This window comes from Oreochromis niloticus, linkage group LG5 (assembly GCF_001858045.2).
Source record: "Oreochromis niloticus isolate F11D_XX linkage group LG5, O_niloticus_UMD_NMBU, whole genome shotgun sequence".
Lineage (NCBI taxonomy): Eukaryota > Metazoa > Chordata > Actinopteri > Cichliformes > Cichlidae > Oreochromis > Oreochromis niloticus.
In genome coordinates, this window is record NC_031970.2 from 17,249,058 (window position 1) to 17,269,717 (window position 20,660).

The 20,660-nt window shown below is 38.0% G+C and overlaps 1 protein-coding gene across 10 annotated transcripts; it reads right to left on the bottom strand.

Annotated features, from left to right (window-relative positions):
• Positions 1-4,186: 4,186 nt before the first annotated feature.
• On the bottom strand, positions 4,187-20,450 carry si:ch73-361p23.3 (tumor necrosis factor receptor superfamily member 4). 10 transcript variants are annotated; one of them, XR_003220114.1, is made up of 9 exons: positions 15,496-15,649; positions 14,896-14,973; positions 14,667-14,756; positions 14,424-14,534; positions 7,241-7,372; positions 7,083-7,152; positions 6,723-6,967; positions 6,539-6,643; positions 4,187-6,170 (listed from the first exon to the last, which is right to left on the bottom strand). XR_003220114.1 is itself a non-coding variant. In XM_019359231.2 (9 exons), the coding sequence occupies exons 4-9, from the start codon at positions 14,514-14,516 to the stop codon at positions 6,085-6,087; spliced, it is 720 nt and encodes a 239-aa protein (XP_019214776.1). In that variant the 5' UTR covers positions 14,517-14,534; positions 14,667-14,756; positions 14,896-14,973; positions 20,394-20,450; the 3' UTR covers positions 4,187-6,084. The 10 variants fall into 10 exon arrangements, 7 of the variants coding, with proteins under 7 accessions (XP_019214776.1, XP_019214775.1, XP_019214777.1 ...); XM_019359231.2 differs by lacking the exon at positions 15,496-15,649 and adding an exon at positions 20,394-20,450 and having other exon boundaries at positions 14,435-14,534; XM_019359230.2 differs by having other exon boundaries at positions 14,435-14,534; positions 15,496-15,654.
• Positions 20,451-20,660: the final 210 nt, after the last annotated feature.

The following is a 20,660-nucleotide window of genomic DNA, read 5'->3' on the forward strand; positions in this document are numbered from 1 at the left end:
CCAGCAAAAAGGCCACAGGCCATCACACTTCCTCCTCCATCTTTGACAGTTGATGCCACACGCAGTGCAACCATCCTTTCACCTACTTGACGGCATACAAAGATCCTGCTTGATGAACCGAAGATTTCAAATTTTGATTCACCAGTCCATAATACCTTCTTCCCATCTTCAGTAGTCCAGTGGTGGCGTTTCATGGCCCATGCGAGTCTCTTTGTCTTATTCTGACGCTTTCTTGTTGCAACTCGTCCTGTCAAACCTGCAGCTCCAAGTCTTCACAGTTGAAACTGAGACTTGCTTACTACGACTAGTTTTGGTCAACTTACTTGAAAATAGTTATTAGTAACTAATTACTGATTACTTCTCCAAAAACGTAATCCCGTTACTTTACTGATCACTTATTTTCAAAAGTATTTAGTTACTTTATTGCTTAATTACTTTTTAAAAAGTATATGCAACATTCTCTGACTGGAAAAAATTTGTTTAACATTTAAACCTATTTTCTACCAAGTCCTGTTGTTCTTAAATCTTTTTTCACCTGTTTAGCAGGAGTGGGGCCGGTGGAGGTTTGCCCTGTGCCGCAGCAGGTAATGTCAGTGGGGGGATCCAGAGGTTTCTCTGTGAATTTCACATTCCCGTGGCAGCGTGCAAGGTACTGTCTCAGATTTGAAGTTTAATCTTTCACTGTAGAAAAAAGTTTGTTCCCACGCTGAGTGTACAGCAGACGCTAATATTTTTGTCACCTTTTACAGAATCAAACTCAAAGTAATGTCAGTACTTCCAAGCTTTAAACGCTGCATGGTCGTACTCTCTCCCGCACTCCATATTATCTGTAGTTGCTCTATATACGTCTGGTGCTACCACGGACGTCGCACGCTCATACATCATTGTCATGAGGCGCTCTCACAAACAACATCACAGTTTAGTAACGCAGTAATGCAGCGTGCTTACAGGAAAGTAACAGTAATCGAATTACTTTTTTGCAATAGTAATCCCTTACTTTACTCGTTACTTGGAAAAAGTAGACGGATTGCAGTAACACATTACTTTCGACGCATTACTGACCATCTCTGACTACAACCAATATTAATCTGTGCTTAAGGCTGTTATCGTGTGAGCCGCCTATTAGGCAAGATGGTAACTCTCAGAAGCTTGTTCTCTGATTCAGTTGTGGTTTGGGGTCTGCCAGACCGCTTCCTGTTAGAGTTTACCCCAGTTTCTGAGTGCCTTTTTTTAATAAAGGAAACCATACTAACTGACACTTGAAGGGTTATGACGGTCTGTCTCTCTCTTGTTAATTGCCTTTTTCTAGCATACCCTGGTGATTCAGCTGATCAGGAGGGTATGGTACCACAATGTGTTCCAACACTGCTTTTATACATTTGGAACACCTGTTGGAATTAGTAGCACCAGCTTTCAAGGCTTAATCAACCTCCATTGCTGCAGAACAGCTTTAAATTGTTAACCCATTTTGTGTTCCCTGAAAAAGGCCTTTTTGTATAATTCTGAAATATACATTACTTTTCAGTTTTGGGTAACCTTACCCTTTTTTCTTATCTCTGCCAGTTCATCATTTACCATTTTTATCATTTCAAGCTAATCATCTTTTTTGTGCAATTTTGCATGCTTTTTTTTTTTTGCAGCACATTGTGTTCTGTGTCCTTATTGGCTGTAGACCATTGTCAATCAGTCTCCTCTGTGCCACGTCTCCTGTACAGTACAGAATGCGTTCAGCTTGTCAGATTTACATAAATCTTCGATCACTAGCAGTGTGACTCTGAAGTGCTGTACTGTATGGTTGTAAGTTTTCTCCCCAACAAACACAACAATGTGGACGAAAGGTTTTGCACCATCAAAGGCACCTGCGGTAGCACCAAAAGGCAGAGGAAGATGCTACCATCGCACAAAAAGTTGGACTTCTGGACATGCCAAAAGAAGGTAGAAGTTACCGTATTTTTCGGATTATAAGGCGCATTAAGCGAAACAAAACAGTCAGATAAGTCAAACTTTACTCAACTCATTCTTCTTGCTTCCTCTACTTCCGTACCATTGATTCATTAATGTAGAATTATCTCGCAGCTGCTCTATTCCCATGTTTTGGACCTGAAAACAGGGTTTGATCTTTGGTTTCATTCTATAATACTGGACTTTTTTTTTCTATGAAGGTTTGAACTTTGAGAGTGTTTAAACAAGAGAGAAAAGTGTGAAACTGTTCATGCCTCCCTGAGAAAAGTGTATAAAGTGTGTAGTCAGGGGTTTAACAGCCTTAAAACATCTATAATAATTGTAAAAAATAAAACTGGCTACTTCGCGGATTTTACCTATCGCGGGTTATTTTTGGAACGTAGCTCCTGCCATAAACGAGCAACCACTGTAATGATATGGAAACTTTGGCAGGAAAAAGCTATTTTTTACTTTTCTGATCCTCAAGAATTTACAGTGACTCCAAAACAAACTGAAGAGTTTCTTACAAGTGTACTAACTTAAATTGTATATATAATACAAAGCAACTACCAGAAGCAATAACAATATTTTATAGTTTTGTGCCTGGAAATCCCACAGCCCACAATGAGTGAGTATGATAATCCCTGCTGAAACCCAAAGGTGACCTCAGTGAACTCAAAAAAGTATGGAATGACTAAAGATTTGCATGGTATGTACAGAAGAACAAACGTGTGATTTTGTGCAGGGTTATTTTGTAGCCTATGTACATGTTGCAGGAGCACACAGTGCAAATGCATGATGATGTGAAGGTTTTACTGTCGTTCTGTGACCTTTTGGTGACAGTACTTTAGGTTGCTTTTGTTGATGGGGAATTTCCTGGCAAATCAAGAAGGTGCTTAAATTTTGTTAAATGAGCCACTTCATTTATTGTAATTAGAAGGCCAAAACGCCATACATGTGGCTTTCTCTAATCGGAGGATTTTTTTCCCCTTTGTTTAACATTAGGCATCGCGTTGCTGCAGTAGTTACTGTGGTTTAGAAAAAGCACCTGAATGGGTTTTCTCCTGGCACTCTAGCTTCCCCCCCAAAGTCCAGCGACGTGACTGTCTCTCTCAGCTGGCCTTGTAAACACGCTGACTATCAATTTATGTCACTCAGGATAGGCTGGAGCACCTGGAGCACTCAATCCAAAAATGGATGAGTGGTTAAGAAAATGGATGAAATAATAAAAATAATATATATATATCTGTCATAATTATATTATGGCCTTGCTGTTGCTTACCTTGATTATATATAAGTAATGTAGAAAGATGTGAGTGAATTTCCCCCGCTTGATAAGTTAGTTTGCACAGTGGCTGAATAATAATTTTTTACTGACTAAAATTTTGACCATATTTGCTTTCGGTGTCATTTGCATTGACATTCTGTGTTGTTTTTCATTTTGCAGAAGCTATGGAAGTACATCAGAAATGATCAGATTTAGTCATAAGAAGTTATTAATTAATATCTGACACCCCTGTGCAAAACTGCCACCTACTTATACCACATGACGTGTGCCCTCGTATCATAAAAAAAAAGAAACTACAGACATTTACTTCCGTCACTGACAGACAAACCAAACCACATGGTTCCATGTATGAAACCTTCAGGATGTGACGTTAGCATATGCGTGCTCACTACGCAGTAGACAGTAGCTACTAGTACTGTCACACTATATAGCCACAAAGGGCGGCAGTGACGCTGTACAAATCAGGATTCCCCTTCACAAGTAGAGCACAGAAGTGCCACCTACTTTGTGGGTGAAAGGAGCATGGTCTGTAACAGAGCCTTCCAACTGATAAACTTTATGAATGGTGCTGTCGGAACATTTGATGCTAATGAATAGAAACGGCATGGTTTCAATCAAAATAATAACACGGTTACAGTATTTACTTCTCTTAGGCTGTTCTCTAAGGAGTATACCTAACTCCACTGATTTTATACATATAGGTCAAAAAGCTACACGTGTTTTTTGACTGGAGTAAAAGTAATGTGAAACTGCTCACGTCGTCCTTAAGTTATGTCACTTACGTCACACTAAAAGTTCAAGATGAAAGAAAATGTGATCAAGACATTGACCTAAGCAGCCCACTTTGGGTCTGCTGCTCAGGGTGACATTAGCTGAACTGTTCACAGTGTCGTTAATGTGTTAATGGGTTTTTGACATTACAGGATGTACAAATTCAGTACCTGTAGGTCAGCTGTATCCATTTAGATCATTTAATTTTATACTGCCTATCATAAAAAAGATACAAAACAATACAAAAACCATTACTTACATTATAAACATAGCATCAAAGTAAAGTGAATATAGAAGCCAAGATACATTTTTACAAAAAAGACATTTTCTTTTCTTGACACCAAAAAAACACAGAATAATATATGTTATATTTCAGAAAAAATAGTCCAACATAAACATTAGGCTACTATGAGTTTGCTGCAATAAGGGCTAAATGTCAAGCAAATGCAAATACTACTCAGAAAAGCATGTACGGTTTCGCAGAATTTGCACACATAGAATTACAGAGATTGCCGAGTTAAAAAGCTAACAAATACAAATAATAATAAAAACAAAAGGGCATATATTGTATGTACAGCATACAGCATGAAGTATAGCATGCAAGCTGCTGTACTTCAAAACCAGACGAAAAGGTTGTTTCAGGTGCTGTATTTTTCTTTGAAGCCACACACCTACTTCCTACATCTCTGACATTTACTGAAAGCAAACTACCTGCAGGGACTGTTTCCAGTATGTGTGTACTCTCTATAAGTCATATTTGCGTTTTACAAAAAGCAGCTACAACAGTAAAATGTTGCCTACTCACAGGTATATGAGGATTAATGTAACACATAATAATACACAAACTAATAAACACTTTACTAAGTAATCTTTACTAAATAAGAAAGTTTACTTCTTGTGAGTTATACTTAAATAAATGCTCAATTTAATATTAAGTTAAGGTTGGACTGTTATATAGGTGTTTATACTTAAATAATGGATCTGAAAACTTGATATACTTCTGTCTTTATTTAAATCACTTTCCTTGGGAAGATTTTCTCCCCAACAAACACAACAATGTCGACGAAAGGTTTTAAGGTTTTTATGGAAAAAGGTTTTGCTTTTTCCATATTCGGTTCTTCACAAAGAGTCAACCAGGCAGACAAAGCATTAACTGAAATTTATGAATGTGTGTGTCTGGTTTCTGGTGCAAAACATAAGTGAGGAGAAGTATGAGGACGCTTTCATAACTCCTCTGACTATGTGATCCGAGAAACATCTCCAATGAGGTATAAACAACATGAAAGTCCTCACATTTACAACATCAGTCTTTCCAAAGGCCAAAATGAAAACATGAGAGGATGTATGTCTCAGTGGGGAAAAAGAGCCACATTTAGGTGCCCGGGGGAACTCCGCCAAACCCACACATCACTGAAAGCATGTTTGTTTTCACAGACCTGCTAATTTGAACAGAGCTGAGTAATCAAAAACTGAGAAACAATGGGCAGAAAGACTTCATGCAAAAATTAAAGTAGTTTATAATATTCTGGATCAGTGGTATTGATTGTAATGGTCTTACTGGGTATTTCTCAGGCTTGTCACAAGCCCCAGTTAGTCGCATTAACTTATGTGATGTCATATATATCTTGAAAAAAAAAACATTTCACAGAGGCATTTGGTGGCATGATTGCTCAGGTCACTGTGCAAAAATCTGCATATAGAAAATGTTGATCAATACTAACATTACACAGATTTCTTTGACCAACATAATAGTATTAATAAAAATAATATTATGGTCAATTTACAACAGTTCAAGTAGGGAAAACTATTGTTTACTACTTAAACTGTTTCACAGTTTAAAAAGTGAGGTAAGAGGCTTACAATATGTTTGTGATAATTCACGATTCTACTAAAACAGAACAAACAAAAGTCAAATATTGACTTGAAAATACACCTGTAACAATACAGATAGTAAATAGTTTGATGATGTATTTCTAATATAAAAGCAACACCGTAAGGAAAAATACTGATATAACGATTACCTGAGTCAAAAGTTCAGCTGTGTATTTCATGCCTAAATGAAAAAAAAACAAACAAGTTTAACTTCAAGGTTCCATGTAGTCTGACTTGAGCGGGGTCTGGCTTTCATTACAGCTTTCCTCAACTGGCGTGCGACACAAGGAGTCCATTGCTGTAAACAAAAAATATATATTTTAGTTCAAAAAGCTTAATTAACTACCAATTAGTTAATTAATTCAATAATATTGTTCACAATAACTATTTCCCATTTGAAACAGCACAAATCTCAGAGTGTGTGAAGCATTCTGTGAAGAAATATTGCCCATTTTTCTAATAGTGGAAAAATATGATAAAGAAATAAATCTCTGACATTGGTAAGGATTTTCTCGGGGGATGTGGGCATATATCTTGATGCAAGAAGGTAAACTGTTGCTGCCCGTAGCTTCAAATTTTGGTGCGTCACTTTTCTCATTCAACTTCTCGACATGAAACCACCAAGACCTTTCTTATTGTCTGAAGTGTGAATCACTTGCCACATACGTTGTACTGTTTTTTGCTTGTGCCAGCAGTCAGTGATGTGCAGCTTGCAGGTCACAACAGTTAGTACAACTAGTCCGACAATTCCGAAAATAAGGAGGGCCATACCTGGTAAGACAAAATAAACCTGGTAAGTTTACTTAGCTTTACTTTTGATCTGAGGTTGCATGATAGGAAGATGGCTTACCAATGTGGTTGCCTGCATATACAGGAGGAATTGGAAGCACTTTCTTTGTGAAAGTGGCCACTCGTGGAGTAGTAGTAGTATCCGTCTCCTGAGTTGTGGCCCCCTCATGTGGACGTTGAGTTAAACTTTGAAGAGTAGTAATTGTTTTTGATGTGGGAGGTGTAGTGATACGAGTATTACTGTTTGGCTCATTACAGATGGCATCTGACGTTGCAGTTCCATTGATTTTCACTCCTGATGTACATCTAGAATGAAAGATAAATGACAAAGCTGTTAACAACAAGCGTCACGTCCAGACACTGTTGAAACAAAATTTTATCATATGTTGCATTAAAAGTACTAAAACACTAGAATACGTACTCTTTCCATTTTTTACAGTCTGAGTTTTCAGATGTAATGAAAAATCCTTCTTCACATTTTTGACATTCTCCTAGCAGGAAAAAAAGAATAACATAATAAAAGGCTGATTTCTTTAGTGTGTATGGTAAATGATCCAATATTATGATCCAGTCTTGTACCTCCTGTTTGTTTAAATCCCTCGGCACATTGGCAGATGGAATAATCACTGTCCCGTGGAACAAAGTCTTTACGGCACTCACATTTTGTGTTTGTGAATTTGGTACAATCCTGTTTAATGACACTACCATCATCTGCAATAAATAAATAAACAAAGAATGTTCTTACTCCTGGTGTCATAATTTGAGTGTGAACTACATGTTTTGTCTCCATTAACAGAGCTGGTTTATCATCAGGTGCTCACATTGCAGTTGTGTTTCTAATAAGTTACAAAAGCTTCAACACTTACTAGACTCACACCTTGTACATGGTTTACAATGTTTTTTTGTATTTTCTTGATCCTGGTAATAGTCTGCTGGGCACTCGTCGCAGGTCTTTCCATTACGGGATACTTTTTCACCTTAAAGGATTTCACAGTGTACAAAGAAAGGACACAGTTTAATTATACAGTGATGACTATACTTTCAAAATAAAATTTAAAAAGTGAAAAATTGAATTTTACAGCATTATACAGAGTCAGTAAAATGATAAAAGGCATACTTTACCTCTGTTGCATGTCAAACCAGCAACATGTTGGTTAAAAATCAAAGTAAGTATGAGGACTTGGAGCACAGCCATATTCAGTTCTTCAGTGCTGAGAAATGCCACTATTTCCTGTGTGACACACAGCATAAGAATGCGACCAAAAGAGAGACGTCACCTGCATAACCTATTTATATGGGAAAACCCACGCCTAGGTTTTTAGACTTTACTGATAAAAGAGTTACAATTACAAGTTTGCTGACTATCCTGTCTATGTTACTACAAATTGTAATGTTTTATTAATATTTATTTAAAAAAAACTTAAATTGAAACACATATTTTACATCTATGACATGTCAGTAATAACATAGTTTCTAACAGGTATTCTAAGATACTAAATATAGTGTCTAATTTTTTAACATTGGATTAATTAATTATGCAAGTCAACAACTTAAAGAGCCATCATACTTAAAATTCACCCTATATATCTACAACTTGAATATTGATAATAATACAATTCTGTACAATTCAGTACATAAGTAGTAAGATGTTTTACTAACTTGAACACAGGTAAAAATATTTTCGATCCATATAAAGTATGATGGAAAAAAACATCTTTTAAACTGAAATAGAGCTTTGAGGGTATTTTTAGCATGTTTATTAACCTTTTTCTGGGCTTTTTTTCTTTGTTCAGGAAAAAAGGTACTGGTACTGTGGTTGAGCTATCGGAAACAGTTAGCTATGTATCTTTGTTTTGTATAGGCAGTAAGAAGTTGACATTGTATTATGGCGTATGGACTCAAATGGCAAATGGAAAAACCACATATTCTTGATTAGTGCAAGATACAAGATACAACCACTCATGCTTCTCTCTTCTTGAAAACGGATGTTGAAAAAAAACAACCCCCGCTCCTGTTTTATCACTCTCTGTTAGATTATGAACATTTCTTAGGTAAGGCAACCCAAAATTAATATGTTTATATTCCAATGATTCAAGAGTTTAAAAAACTAAAGATATAAAACATAACAAACTGTGCTGTCTTTACTGCTCACTTTGCCTATTGTTTGTCTCTCTTTAACACAGAGCCCAACTGGTAACATATGATGACAAAACTAGTTACACTCACTGGTCATTTTGAAAAGTACACCTATTCAACTACTTCTTAAAGCAGCTACCTCACAAGCCATAGTCAAGACAACCTGCTGTATTTAAAATGTTCAAACTGAGCATTGGGATGGAAAAGAAAGGCAACATAAGTAACTTTAAACATGCCAGACGGGCTGATCTGAGTATGTCAGAAACTGCTGATCTAATGGGATTTTCCCACCTAACCATCTCAAGAGTTTACAGAGAATAGTCTGATAAGAAAATATCTATTGAACAGCAGTTATCTGTATGAAAATGCCTTATTGAAGTCAGAGGTCTGCTTCAAGCTGAAAGGAAAACAATAGGAACAACATAAACATTAGCAACATCAAAGGTATGCAAAAGAGCATCTCTGAATGTAGAACTCACTGAACAATGAAGCAGATGGTCTCCCCCCAGATTGTACAGTGTCACACTGTCAGCTAAGAACAAGAAACTGAGGCTACAATTGACACAGGATTCGAAAAAAGATAGGAAACACATTAGAAAAACTCACTTGCTGGATGAGTCTCAGTTTCTGCTGCAACATTCTGATGCTAGAGTCAAACTTTGAACAGCATGAAAGCATGGATCCATCCTGTCTAGCTGAGCATGATTTAAACACCACAGCCTACTGGAACATTGTTGCTGACCATGTCTTTACCTTGTGATCATATGATCACAGTCTGCCCATCTTGCTCACAGACATTAAAGAGATAATGGAAAAATAAGAAATTATTGTTATCTGGCTGCATGGATAGATGGAGCTGGGTATCATGTGCATACCGATCAAAATGTATGTTGAATGATACTGTCCAAGGGAGCACGTAAAATGTAAAAAGAACTGGTTCGAGCACTGAACCCAGTGGAACTTCAAATTTGACCTCAGTGTGTGAAGACAACTCCCCAATTAAAATTAAAAAGCAATGTCTCTTTTCAGAAATCAAAATTTTTTCCCTGTGAGCTGTTTTATATTGATATGATTTTCTTTTTTTACCAAAATGCTCTACATCCATTGAACAAAGAAAGCACTCATACAGATAAGAGTACAACTCAGGGTACACCATTGATTGTAAATCCTGTCAGTGGCACTAGCCTCTTGTAACTCTTGACATGGGTCAATGAACAATTTGCATGATCATGATGCATTTGCATCATGAAAGACTAAATGATTCCTACCTGAAACAGCTCACACAGCCATGTTTGCAGATTACTGACTTCTAGAAAGAGATAAGTTTCCAGTTGAATACCATAAGGCAAAAGCCAGTTAGTTGTTCCATTATCTACACTGTGGACCTTTGTTGCTCTCAAGGTTAACAGTTCTGCAGCCTCTATCTCCAAAACTGAGTAAATAATAATGAAATAACCTTAGATAGATAAATAGCCTACAAAGCAGTGGAAAAATATGTGCACTGTTTGTGCCGTGAAGTGTCCCTTGAACACACTTCCTACTGAATTCTCTCTTAAGATGAAACATATGTGGAATATATATGCTGTTTCTGAAGACACGGCAGAGAGTATCTGTTGAATTTTGCAGAAGACACAAAGCTATCAGTGCAACCAGGTATGAAGATTATCACGTATAAGCTACCTTTGTGCAGAATTTTCAGCCTCAGTTTCAAAAAACGAAACAGTTATCGTACATCTTTGAGTAATCAAGAATTCTCAACTCTGAATGCTGTGAGTAAAATCTAGATACATGAGTAAAAACCTCTAGAATGCCTGTAAATGTTGTAAACTGAAAATAGTCATCATGTTTGGTGTGACTATGAACACCAAAATAACAAAATCAGTTTACAGTTGGTTTGTCCTCTCTGCACGTCAGCGACAAAATTAACACTATTGCTGTTTGTTAAAACTCTTAAAACTCTGCTTTCATTTGTGCACTTTTATAATTGCTCAAAGCTTTGTATAGTTGACACAGTGTGTGAGGGACTGAGCTGGTTAAGCACGAGGACACACTGAGTATTTAGAAAAAAGTGGTCTTTATTTACCCCCCAAAATGCAAAAATATACTAAATAAACTTGCAATACAGTGCCCATAAAAGAGATCAAATGACTAGAACTAAACACAAGTAAAAACAGCAACTTAAAATATCTCCATCTTAAGACCAAGTTGACACATGAGGGGAACACAAATACTAGCAAATTAACCAACACCAAGCAAACAAAGCAACACTTCACTTCAAATGGCACCATGCCCCTCCCCTGTTTTAAATGCATTTTAGAACGGCACGCATCAACACCACATATGAGCAGGTAGAGTGAGGTATGGGGTCTTCACACACCCCCGTTCTCTATTGTGGTGCCTGGACCAGGGAGTATACAGTATGTATGGGGAGTGTGAGTGTGTGTACTGGCTTCACTTCTGTGTGTCTCCATGTCAGGTGAGTACTGAGTATTTGTGCATGTGTGCATGAGGGTGGGAATGTGTGTGTATGTTTGTATTTGTATGTACCTGTTTGTATATACTGGCTCACTCCTGTGGCTGCTTGGTGCGGCCTGGCCCTCCTGGCTCTGTCGGGCCCCTTCTGGGGTGTGAAGGGCCCTCGGATCCTGGGTCTCTGGGCCCGGGGCTCGGTCTGATCTTGTGCAGCTGGCTGCCAGTGGAGCCTGCAGGCTCAGTGCTGCAGCCCCTGTGACTTCTGCACCATGGCTGCTGGGTGACCCCCATCCGGGGCACTCCTCCTTTTCTAGGTGGGTGACGTGACTGCCCCTCTGGTGGTAATCCTTGCTCGTGGCCCGGATCTCCTCCATCCCTGCTTCATGTCCTGGGGGGCAGGGCTATGGCTCCTAGCACCCACTACCCACATAGCAAAATTGGTATGGCCCGGATCTGGCCCACACAATGTGCTTACACATGGCCCACATACCGCAAAGAATGACAGCCCTTTGGTGGCCCAGTTCTGGTTTGTCAGAGGTGGCCCACACATGGGCTAGACAAGGCCAGTTGCAGGCACACTGGTGGTCCTCTGCTGGCCCATGCGTGGAGCACCTCTGGCAAACCTGGTCTGGGCCACCAAAGGGCCGTCATTCTTTGCAGTATGTGGGCCATGTGTAAGTTGTGTGCAGCCACGGGCCAGTTGCAGACACACTACTGGCCCTGTGCTGGACCAGAATAGTTTCAGCTCTTGCCCCAGATGTCAGCCTAATGTGTACCTTAATCAAGCTGTGTAATAACAACATGTGCTGGAACATAATAGTGCAAAAGTAACATAACAGTAAGCCCTCACTAGGTTTTGGATAAAGTGTACAATCACAAACCTGTCAAACCTGCATTTGAAACGTCATCTACCTTAGCAGATTAGTATTGCAACATGGCATTTGGGTCTTCTAACTAAAATAGAAAAATAGGAACATAAATAGTGCCATCATTCCCAGTCCTGGCCCACATCTGGTTGACATACACCCTGCCATGACACCAGTCAGTCAGAAGTGCAAGCTTGATGCCGGATCCGGGCCAGACCTGTGTTCTATGAACCTGGGCCATATAAACCAAACCACGATCCAGCCAGATATGGCATGCCATCACATAAACAGTGCCATCTACACTAGGCCTGGCCCATATCTGGATACCACTTGGGTATTAGACACTTACATGGAGAAATCTTATGAATACAAATGTGCTCACACACACAGGTTTTACACATAAGTGTTCACACAGATGTACAAACAGGTACCCACAGACACACACTATCTCGCTTGGTTGCTGCCTCTAAACATATCATGTATTGTACAGCTAACATTAAATTTTTATTAATTACTGTTACTCATGCCCATATTGGTTGTTGCTGTGTTGTTTTCTTTTTGCTTGTTCTTTTTCAATCTGCTTCCTTCTTCTCCTCTATTTTTCTTTCCCTCTCAGTCTGTTAACTCTCTTCCGAACTTCTCTTTCCTTCTTCTTTCTCTGTCTGTCCATTCTGATTAATAACTTAAATAAAAATAAAAACAATTATAATAATGATAAAATAAAATATGACAATCAATTGAAGCAGTATAGCAAAAGCTGTAATGGTCCACTTGGGAAACTTAATCTGTTGGGCATTTTTCTTGACCTTCAGAGAATAATTCTGATTGCTACAATGCCAGACAACACAGGCAAAAAAAAAAAAGTTTTAAAAAAACCCAACAGAAGACTAAGCAAGTTGACAATTTATAAATCAAAAAAAGGCAAAAGGCACAACACTAAAAGTTAATTACATATTTATTGCCACTGATGAAAGAGCTGCACTTGGCCCAATCAGCACTTCCCATATATAACACAGCCGCATCCTAGAGCACATCTTTTGCCCAACTTCAGAGTTGTGTGGCTGCAGGCGCATTAATAGGATATAATGTTTTGGTGATACAGATAATACACAAGATGTTTTAAATGTCTCTACTTTTACAGATTCATATGTTTCAAAAAATCTTTAAAAAAGATAACTGTAAAATACTTTTAATTACTAAACCACAGTAGCAGTAGTGGCAATTGTATACATGTAATGAATATGAGTGCTGTATATACATCTAAGTTATCGTGGATTGCTCGTGTAAACAAATTTGGGACAAATTCCAGTTATAAGTATTCAGTTTCCTTCCTCCCTGATTGTCAGAGTGACAAAAGCCTTTTAAAGATTACAAATTTGAAATTCCTAAATAATGAGCCATACCTAGTAAGACAAAAAAAGTCAGCTACAGTTTACATAGCTTCTTTTTTTAAATCTGCGCCTTCATCTCAGAAACAATGGAAAATGAAGGCTGTGCCAAAATAATTTGGATTTCTTTGTACAAGTGGCTACTTGTGGAGGAGAGCTAACAGATCTAGTATCCATTTCCTGAGTTTTGGCCTCCCACTGTGGACGTTGAGTTATTAAACTTTGAAGAGTAGTAATTGTTTTTGATGTGGGAGGTGTAGTGGTATGAGTATTACTGTTTGGCTCATTACAGATGGCATCTGACGTTGCAGTTCCATTGATTTTCACTCCTGATGTACATCTAGAATGAAAGATAAATGACAAAGCTGTTAACAACAAGCGTCACGTCCAGACACTGTTGAAACAAAATTTTATCATATGTTGCATTAAAAGTACTAAAACACTAGAATACGTACTCTTTCCATTTTTTACAGTCTGAGTTTTCAGATGTAATGAAAAATCCTTCTTCACATTTTTGACATTCTCCTAGCAGGAAAAAAAGAATAACATAATAAAAGGCTGATTTCTTTAGTGTGTATGGTAAATGATCCAATATTATGATCCAGTCTTGTACCTCCTGTTTGTTTAAATCCCTCGGCACATTGGCAGATGGAAGACTCACTGTCCCGTGGAACAAAGTCTTTACGGCACTCACATTTTGTGTTTGTGAATTTGGTACAAAGCTGTTTAATGACACTACCATGATCTGCAATAAATAAATAAACAAAGAATGTTCTTACTCCTGGTGTCATAATTTGAGTGTGAACTACATGTTTTGTCTCCATTAACAGAGCTGGTTTATCATCAGGTGCTCACATTGCAGTTGTGTTTCTAATAAGTTACAAAAGCTTCAACACTTACTAGACTCACACCTTGTACATGGTTTACAATGATTTTTTGTATTTTCTTGATCCTGGTAATAGCCTGCTGGGCACTCTTCACACTTATTTCCATTACGGGATACTTTTTGACCTTAAAGGATTTCACAATGTACAAAGAAAGGACACAGTTTAATTATACAGTGATGACTATACTTGAAATAGTGAAAAACTGATTTTTAAAGCATTATACAGAGTCAGTAAAATGATAGAAGGCACACTTTACCTTTTCAAACCAGCAACATGTTGGTTAAAAATCAAAATAAGTATGATGAGTTGGACGACAATCATATTCACTTCTTCAATGCAATGCTTCCTATGTGACAAATAGAATAAGATTAAGACAAAGAGAAACACCACATGACTGAGTTTAAATTGGACACTCCACACAAATAAGACAGCTACATTTATCACTCATAACTTTGGAACCAACATTTTCTTGTTATTGAAAATACCTGACAATAAAAGAGTTCCTTCTCTGAGGGAAATTTCCAGAAAATTGCTGAATCTATGTCCCAAAGAATTAAACAGTTCTGAAGGCAAAAGAAAGAGCAAAGGGTACAGTCAGAGGGGTACAGTCAGAGGCTAGCTCCACGCCGATGCTAGTTAAGCTAGATCCTCTGAAACTAAGTTTAGTCACATGTAGAACCCAGGATGCCCTCTGACACTCTCCCCTGTTACCTCAATACTGCAAACCACCAAATCAAAAATATGAACTCAGTTTCATTGAACTCTGTTTCCCAATTCCCACCATCTGCCAGTACTAACTCTGTCTTTCCCTCTCTGCAGACAGCCCCATAGTAAAATCATGACATAAATAAAGAACATTAAACCAAAATACAAAGAATCTGAAGTCAGACACAATTTCCAAACCAAAAATTAACAACCCAAGCTCACACAGCCAGCATAAACCCATCACAAATTCTCACAGGAATTTCACAAATAACTTGGCCCTTACAAAAAAAAAGAGAACTGATGTGTTTATCTGCACAAATAAAATAAGGGATTAATTTCAGATATAGAAAAGAGAACAACAAAAAGCAGCAATCCCCTACCAGCACTCTTCTTTGTTCCTTGTTGACAACAACTGAGGAGACAGGGGTGTGCAGGTTTCTCTCTCTCAATAAATAATCCTGTGGTGAGGGGGGTGGATGTCTCTCTTGCAACAATAATTGGTCATCTAGCGAGAGCGAATGAGAGTATGCCAACTGCTACATTCTCAATTTTTCTCTAGCTTTAAACATTCATGCTATAAACCTTATTTCTGTAACAACTGACACGTACAACGGGGATGTGTCGGGGAATTTTCTGTAAAAGAAAAGGTCTGCAGCACGGTCAGCTGTGGTCAAGCTATTTTATTACTGCATGTATGCAGGAGAGCGAACACACACACATCAAAACATCACAGGTCTAAGTTATGAGCGCACTCCTTTATGCATTCCAAGGAAGAGGGAGGAAGTTACAAACTGATCATACCACACATCACTCGCCTCACTACCTAACAGAACAATGGGTATGCGGTTTTGTGCCCTTGGCGTTATCAGCACCTGTAAAGGGAGTTGTCTTCGGCAACTGCTGAGGCTGAAATAAGTTCATCTAGTTTTAGAAATTTTCATTGAACCATCCATTACAGTGTCACAACTAAGCATATGCATAACCACTTAAATACTTTAAATGAGATGTAATAGAAATTTCCTATTACAGATGTTAAAGGGACAGTTCACCTCAAAACTAAATATACATATTTATCATCTGGCCTTTAGTGTTTATCCATCTGGACTGTTTCGGTTTTATTCGATCATGTCTGAAGATATCTGCTGTACATATGTCTATTTTGTGTTGATTATTGTGGAAAAAATCAGGATTTGATATGTGGAACTCAAAGTGGCAAACAAGTTCATTTACAAAAATTAAAAAGGAATCTTTTTTCAGAAAAATAAATAAATCCTCCTTGTGAGCAGTTTTATATCGTAAGGATTTTTCGTTCTACCAAACTGCTGTACATCCACTGAACAAAAAAAAAAGCATGCAGACAGATAACATTACAACTCAAGGGACACTACTGATCGTAAATGCTGTCAGCGGCACTAGCCTCTTGTAAGTCTCGACATGGGTCAATGACAACATTTTTCAGTAAACGAGGAAATGATTCCCACATGAAACAGCTCACACAGCCACATTTGTGGGTTCCTGACTTCTAGAGCGACATATGATAAGTTTCCAGTTACCATAAGGCAAACGCATTAGTCATTCCATTGTGTACCTTTGTTGCCGTCGAGGTAAACAATTCTGCAGCCTCTATCTCCAAAACTGAGTAAATAATGACATGATAGAAAAACAACACTGCAGGCCAAAATATGTACACTGGACTGTGCCGTGAAGCTAACACTGCAGCCAGAGACAGATATCATCATATATGAGCCAGCGAAACATAAAAAAAGGTTATCATTAGTCTTTGAGTAATCAAGACTTCTCAACTCTGAATGCTGTGAGTAAAATCTAGATACATGAGTAAAAACCTCTAGATTGCCTGTAAATGTTGTAAACTGAAAACACTTATTCATCATGTTTGGTGTGACTGTGAACACCAACATAACAAAATCAGTGCATGTGATGCTTTGTCCTCTCTGCACATCAGTGACAAAACTATTACAAAATCGATTAACGACACTATTAATCTACACTATGAAAAAGTTTGTTTGAAAGTCTTCTGTTTTCATTTGCGCACTTTAATCACTGCTGAAAGCTTTGTTTAGCTGACATAGTGTAACTGATCACAGGAACTGATCATAGCTGCTTAGTCTATAACCTCCGCAGTTGTATATGGCAAAAAAAGTTGTCAACCACTGAGATGGGGAAGGGGTTTGCCGTACATTAACTCAAGCAGTTCCCATGTAGCCTTATGTGAAATGGAGCGCATGCCTCTCAGAACCTGCAAAACTATGCAAACATCACAGCAACACCTCTCCCTATACATGCTTCCAGTAACAACTGCTTCAGTTATCAAAAATAAAAATCACATTGGGCAAAATTAGTGAAGAGTTATAAACTTTAAACCAAAACAAACATGTTTAAAGAAGTGAAAAGATGATGAGGAACTGATGCTTATAGGTGACTTATTTCAATCAGCAGAAGCCTGAAAAATAAAAGATTCTTTGTCAACTTCTTTAGATACAAAGGGACTTTAAAGATGAACAGGAAGCTGAGGCTCCAGTTCAGGCTCACCAAAATTGGAAAAAAAGATGGAAACGCATTAGAAAAACTTGCTTACTGGACGAGTCTCGATTTCTGCTGGAACATTCTGATGGTAGATACAGACCTTGGCATGAACATGAAAGCATGGATCCATAGTGTCTTACTGAGCATGTTTTAAACACCGCAGCCTACCTAAACATTGTTGCTGGCCATGTCTATCCCTTTATGATCACAGTCTGCCCATCTTGCTTACGGACATTAAAGATATAATGAAAAAATAAGAACTTATGTGTTTATCTACACACATAAAACCAGAGATTCCTTTCCATATGGAGAAGAAAACAACAAAAAGCAGAGATCTTCTGCCAGCATTCCCCTTCACTTTCCTTTCTTGATTACAAGTGAAGGGAAAGACATGTGTGGCTCTCTCTCAACAATATTAAGTCATCTAGTGAGTAAGAGAGAGACAGAAAGAGAGTGAGAGAGGTGTTAAGGAACTCAAAATGCCAAAAAACAAATTTTAAAAAGTCAATTCAGTTTTACTTATATAGCACCAAATCCTAATAGCAGTCATATTCTGAGATTTTGGGCCAAGTACGATAACGTCAGTTTTATCTTAATTTAGAAGAAGGGAATTAGAGGTCATACAGGTCTCTGTGTCTTCGAGACATTCCTGCAGTTTGACTAATTGTTATGTGTTATCTGGCTGCATGGATAGATGGAGCTGGGTATCATGTGCATACCAATCAAAATGTATGTTGAATGATACTGTCCAAGGGAAGCACGTAAAATGTAAAAAGAACTGGTTCGAGCACTGAACCCAGTGGAACTTCCTATTTGACCTCAGTGTGTCATGACAGCTCCTCAATTAAATTTAAAAAGCAATGTCTCTTTTCAGAAATAAAAAAAACCCTCCTTGTCAGCAGTTTTACATTGTAATGAATTTCTTTCTAGGAAGCACTCAGACAGGTAAGATTACAAATGAGGGTACACCACTGATCAGAAATCCTGTCTGCGACACTAGCCTCTTGTAACTCTTGACATGGATCAATGAATAATTTCATCTGCACTGTGAAATGATTCCCATAAGAAACAGCTCACACAGCCATGTTTGCAGATTACTGACTTCTAGAAAGAGATAAGTTTCCAGTTGAATACCATAAGGTAAAAGCCAGTTAGTCGTTCCATTGTCTACACTGTGTACCTTTGTTGCCCTCAAGGTAAACAGTTCTGCAGCCTCTATCTGCAAAACAGAGTAAATAATGATGAAATAACCTGGATAGATAAACAACATTGCAGGCCAAAGGGAGAACATGTACACTGGACTGTGCCATGAAGTGTCCCTTGAACACACCTTCTACTGAATTGTCTCATAGGATGAACCATGTGTGAGATATATGCTGTTTCTGAAGACACGGCAGAGAGTATTAGTTGCATTTTTCAGAAAACACAACGTAAAGCTAACACTGCAGCCAGAGACAGAACTCATCATATATGAGCCAGCGAAACATAAAAAAAGGTTATCATAAGTCTTTGAGTAATCAAGACTTCTCAACTCTGAATGCTGTGAGTAAAATCTAGATACATGAGTAAAAACCTCTAGATTGCCTGTAAATGTTGTAAACTGAAAACACTTATTCATCATGTTTGGTGTGACTGTGAACACCAACATAACAAAATCAGTGCATGTGATGCTTTGTCCTCTCTGCACATCAGTGACAAAACTATTACAAAATCGATTAACGACACTATTAATCTACACTATGAAAAAGTTTGTTTGAAAGTCTTCTGTTTTCATTTGTGCACTTTAATCACTGCTGAAAGCTTTGTTTAGCTGACATAGTGTAACTGATCACAGGAACTGATCATAGCTTCTTAGTCTATAACCTCCGCAGTTGTATATGGCAAAAAAAGTTGTCAACCACTGAGATGGGGAAGGGGTTTGCCGTACATTAACACAAGCAGTTCCCATGTAGCCTTATGTGAAATGGAGAGCATGCCTCTCAGAACCTGCAAAACTATGCAAACATCACAGCAACACCTCTCCCTATACATGCTTCCAGTTACAACTGCTTCAGTTATCAAAAATAAAAATAACATTACAAATCACAGGCTTCAAAATTAGTGAAGAGTTATAAACTTTAAACCAAATCAAACATGTTTGAAGAAGTGAAAAGATGATGAGGAACTGATGCTTATAGGTGACTTATTTCAATCAGCAGAAGCCTGAAAAATAAAAGATCCTTTGTCAACTTCTTTAGATACAAAGGGACTTTAAAGAGGAACTGATCAGAGCTTCATAGTGAGTAACATGAAACAGAAGTTGTTTTAGACTTTCAGGATAGTCAGAGTAGACATTCAAAGATAAATCAATTTGCGGTGAGAGCTTTTGTAATTGTACGTGCCAGAAAAGGTTTGGCAACCACTAAGTCAGATTAGACTTACATGTGAAATCCTTACCTTGTACCACTTAAAAGCTATGGTTCTCAGAACCTGAGACTTAGATAAACATCAAATAGAACAACACCCCACAAGGTACAAGTTTTCAGTACATTATACAGAGCAGATAACCTGAAGTGACATCTAAATCATTCATCACTATGCTCAAATATGCCATTTTGAAAACACATAGCAGTTACATTAATGGACATCCACTCATACATTATAGGTTATGGGGTACCTATGAACAAAAACAGAGCACATTTAAAGTAATAATATCAATGAAAGCCATAGGTTAATGTTGCGAAATCAGTTTTACCCTAGTTCTTTTATTCGTCGAGGGATCCAGAAAATGGCACCGGAACTCAGTAGTCAAAATCTTTATTCATCTTCATTTAATCATGCACTTCTAGAAGGGAAGACGAGGCCGGTGTCCCTCTGAAACAATCTTCACCTCTTTGTTAGTTACACCCAGCTTTATAGGAGCGACCCCATCATAAATCCCCCACAATGTGCTGCAAACTCTGTGTCTGTGTCTATGTGCACGAGCACGTGAGTGCCTGTGTGTGCGCGTACCCACTGTCAG

Coding starts and splice junctions, on each gene's coding strand:
- si:ch73-361p23.3 (XM_019359228.2), bottom strand. CDS start 7,910: ATGCTGTGTGTCACACAGGAAATAGTGGCATTTCTCAGCACTGAAGAA. Junction 7,639..7,783: donor TGGTTTGACATGCAACAGAG/GTAAAGTATGCC, acceptor AAATCCTTTAAG/GTGAAAAAGTATCCCGTAAT. Junction 7,153..7,240: donor GGGATTTAAACAAACAGGAG/GTACAAGACTGG, acceptor TTTTCCTGCTAG/GAGAATGTCAAAAATGTGAA.